Source organism: Halyomorpha halys, unplaced genomic scaffold (assembly GCF_000696795.3).
Source record: "Halyomorpha halys isolate HHAL.00 unplaced genomic scaffold, Hhal_1.1 Scaffold796.1, whole genome shotgun sequence".
Taxonomy (NCBI): Eukaryota; Metazoa; Arthropoda; class Insecta; order Hemiptera; family Pentatomidae; genus Halyomorpha; species Halyomorpha halys.
The window spans coordinates 1-3218 of record NW_027108156.1 but is presented as its reverse complement, the minus strand read 5'-3'; the positions used below and the strand labels follow the sequence as shown (position 1 = coordinate 3218).

The window sequence follows — 3218 nt, the reverse complement described above, 5'->3', positions numbered from 1 at the left end:
AATTACTGATATAACTCATGAAGGGTCAGGAGGTCAAGGACTTTGTAATTACTGATATAACTCATGAAGGGTCAGGAGGTCAAGGACTTTGTAAGGAAGTACTGTTTTTTTAACAATGCATGTATGATGAGGTGATTAGTTTAAGATACAGGTCAACTGCAATGTTTTTCCTCCAATTAAGAGTCGCCCCTTTATAGAGACTAGGGAACAAGATTAAAAAGATTAAATAATTATTTGCCGCAACTGAATTCGAACCCATCTCAGCAGTTAGTAGAAAAGTGTCTTATTCCCTGATCTACCCGGTTCCATTTTTATAAAATTAAAGTAAACTGGATGATCTTACTCAACGATGAAGCACTAAACTGCCATAGCCTGCTATTATAAGAGCCAACTTCGCTATAATTTGTTCTTCCCACTCCCCTAAAACCATTCTTCCATTCTAGGAATATTTAGGCTCTCTCTTGACTTTTTATTGTCATTTTAACTCTTTGACTGTGAAAATGTGTCGTTAACCACGATCAAAGTGTTGAAGGAAATGATTTTATAAAAACGGGTTTCTGTAAATTATGACAATAAGATTTTCCCCAATATTGCTAAACTATTCTAAGTTTTTTGGGCTGTGGATTAATGTCTTAAGTATTTCGTTCTTTAATAAATTTATTAATTTTGTTCTTCATGTTTCTAGAGATAAAAACCGTTGGGAATTTTGGGGATAGTATTGTTTCATGTAGTATATTGGAGTCGCATTTAATAAACATCTCATCATCTTCAGAACTTCATATTTAGGTATTAAAACTGACATGTTTTTTAATGTATAATATTATGAACCCTTATAGTATTATTATGGCTAATATTATTTGCAATATTCTATAGCAGCGCTTTGTTTGATAGATGATATTCAAGATAGATTTAACATAACGATTAAACTACACTATATGTTGCATGAGTCATGTAATTAATTGAACATGAAACAGCTAATGTTTAAACAATGTATATTGGCATAGACGAGGCTTGCTGCAATTCCAATAGTACTAACTGCATAATAGTGCCTAATGTTTTGTTGAAATAAATACATTACCATTTATTCTCTTGACCATTGTCATTACTGTCAATTATTTTTTGATTAATTATTAATTTGTTTAGGAATTATTTAAATTTTTTTTTTTGACCATTGTCATTACTTTTCATGCCTAATTATTCTGGATTATTTCCCATATTTTATAGATTCAAGTCGTGGGCCCTCAATGCCGCGGTCAGGTGATTCAAGTCGAGATTTGAATTTTATGGTGGATGAGCAAGATTTAGATTCCATTGAAATATCTTCAGGTGAAGATGTTCTCAGCAAAAGTAATAAAATAGTGAAAAGTAAAAAAGGTAATTTTTTTCTTTTTTAAATAATGACATGTTATTACAGGAGCTATCATTCTCGTGCCCATGGGCTTGATGTCCTGTGCTTTCTTAAAGATTTTCTACATCAAGGGATAAGGTCTAACTTTTCTTCAAAATAACTATCAAGTCTTGAAAGTCTTCATAATCACAATATGAATGCTGAAACAAATCATAATTACCTGATCTTATTCTAATTTTTATCATCTTATGAATTTTAATTAACTTAATAATTGTATAAATTTTTTTTCTAATTTTTATCATCTTATGAATTTTAATTTACTTATTAGGAGTATCATCTTTTTTTTTTCTTTTAATTTTAATCATCTTTTGAATTTATATTTACTTATCAGGACTATCATTAATTTATATAACACAACTGCTCAAGCAAGAATGAATTAGGAGAGAACTTTAAAAATAATAAATAATGAATATATTTAATTAAATCTAAATGAATACTTTATTATTTAATTTTTTGTATGATAATGTATTGTTTATAGGAGCCAAGGATAGTTGCCATGAAAAAGGAAAACCTCATCAATGTTGTCCCCACTGTGATTATAAATCTGTAACACATGGAAACATGAAAAATCATATAATGGCCCGTCATACAAGTGAGAAGCTTCATCAATGTCCTCACTGTTATTATAAAACAGTAAGACCTGATGAAATGAAAAAACATATAATGACCCATCATACAGGTGAAAAGCCTCATCAATGTCCTCACTGTGATTATAAAACCGTAAGATCTGGTGTAATGAAAAATCATATAATGGCCCGTCATACAGGTGAGAAGCCTCATCAATGTCCTCATTGTGATTACAAATCAGTAAGATCTGGTGACATGAAAATTCATATAATGATCCGTCATACTGGTGAGAAGCCTCATCATTGTCCTCACTGTGATTATAAATCAGTACGATCTGGTGACATGAAAAAACATATAATGACCCATTCATATGTTTTTTCAGTTGGTGAAAAAACTCTTCAATGTCCTCACTGTGATTATAAATCGGTACATACTTTACATATGATAAATCATGTTATTTCCCATCGTACTGGGGAGAAGCCTCAACAATGAAGATTATTAATCATGAATTATAGATGGGAATATACATTTGAGTGAGCCAATAATCTGATATTCATGTAAAGAATTGTTCAATGTATACATTAAAGGGGTTGTTTAATGTGTGTTTTCTTTAGTGTAAAGACTTATATCATGACGCATCATTTCGATGAGAAGCCTATGTCGATTACCAATCAGTAAGGTCTGGTGACATGATAAATCATATAGTGGCCCTGTTTTCAAAACATACCTCTAAGAAACAGGTAATCACTAAATAGCACTCCCTATCAAAAGCATTACCCATAATTCCCAAGATTTTCTTGGTTTTGACCTTAGTCCGTACTTTGTTTATATTTATAGGAATATTATTTATTAAATGAGAGAAATTAGGGATTATACACATCATTGTTATTCATTGTTTATCCACAAAGGATGGAGTTTTGGTTTACTTATTTCAAATTTCCTTTCAGCCCATGTTTATCTTTCATTTGCCTCAAGTCTGTTCTCTCTTTTCTCTTTAGTCTAGTTATAACAGTTATTTTTATTCACAATAAATCATTTAAGCTGTAATAATTCGGTAAGAATCATGGCTCTCTCTGAAGAAGGCAATTCATTGTGTTAAATCGCCTTGGAATTGACTATTCTTACATTTCAAGGACCATAAAAAAGTACAGGGAGACTGGTAATCACTCAAGATGACCAGCATCAGGGCCTCCCAGGATTAATAATCCCATAGATGACCACTTCATTAAAATGTAAGCACTTT

General features: G+C 31.1%; 1 protein-coding gene across 15 annotated transcripts in view; it reads left to right on the top strand.

The window, feature by feature from the left end:
• LOC106686190 (zinc finger protein 711) overlaps positions 1-3125 on the top strand; it is an 81311-nt gene extending 78186 nt beyond the window's left edge. For all 15 annotated transcript variants that reach the window (XM_067046559.1, XM_067046558.1, XM_067046557.1 and 12 more), the window contains 2 exons: positions 1225-1374; positions 1887-3125. In XM_067046559.1, the coding sequence (XP_066902660.1) occupies positions 1225-1374; positions 1887-2467 (731 nt within the window). In that variant the 3' untranslated portion in view covers positions 2468-3125. The remainder of the gene's footprint in view (positions 1-1224; positions 1375-1886) is intronic.
• The last annotated feature ends 93 nt before the right edge of the window (positions 3126-3218 follow it).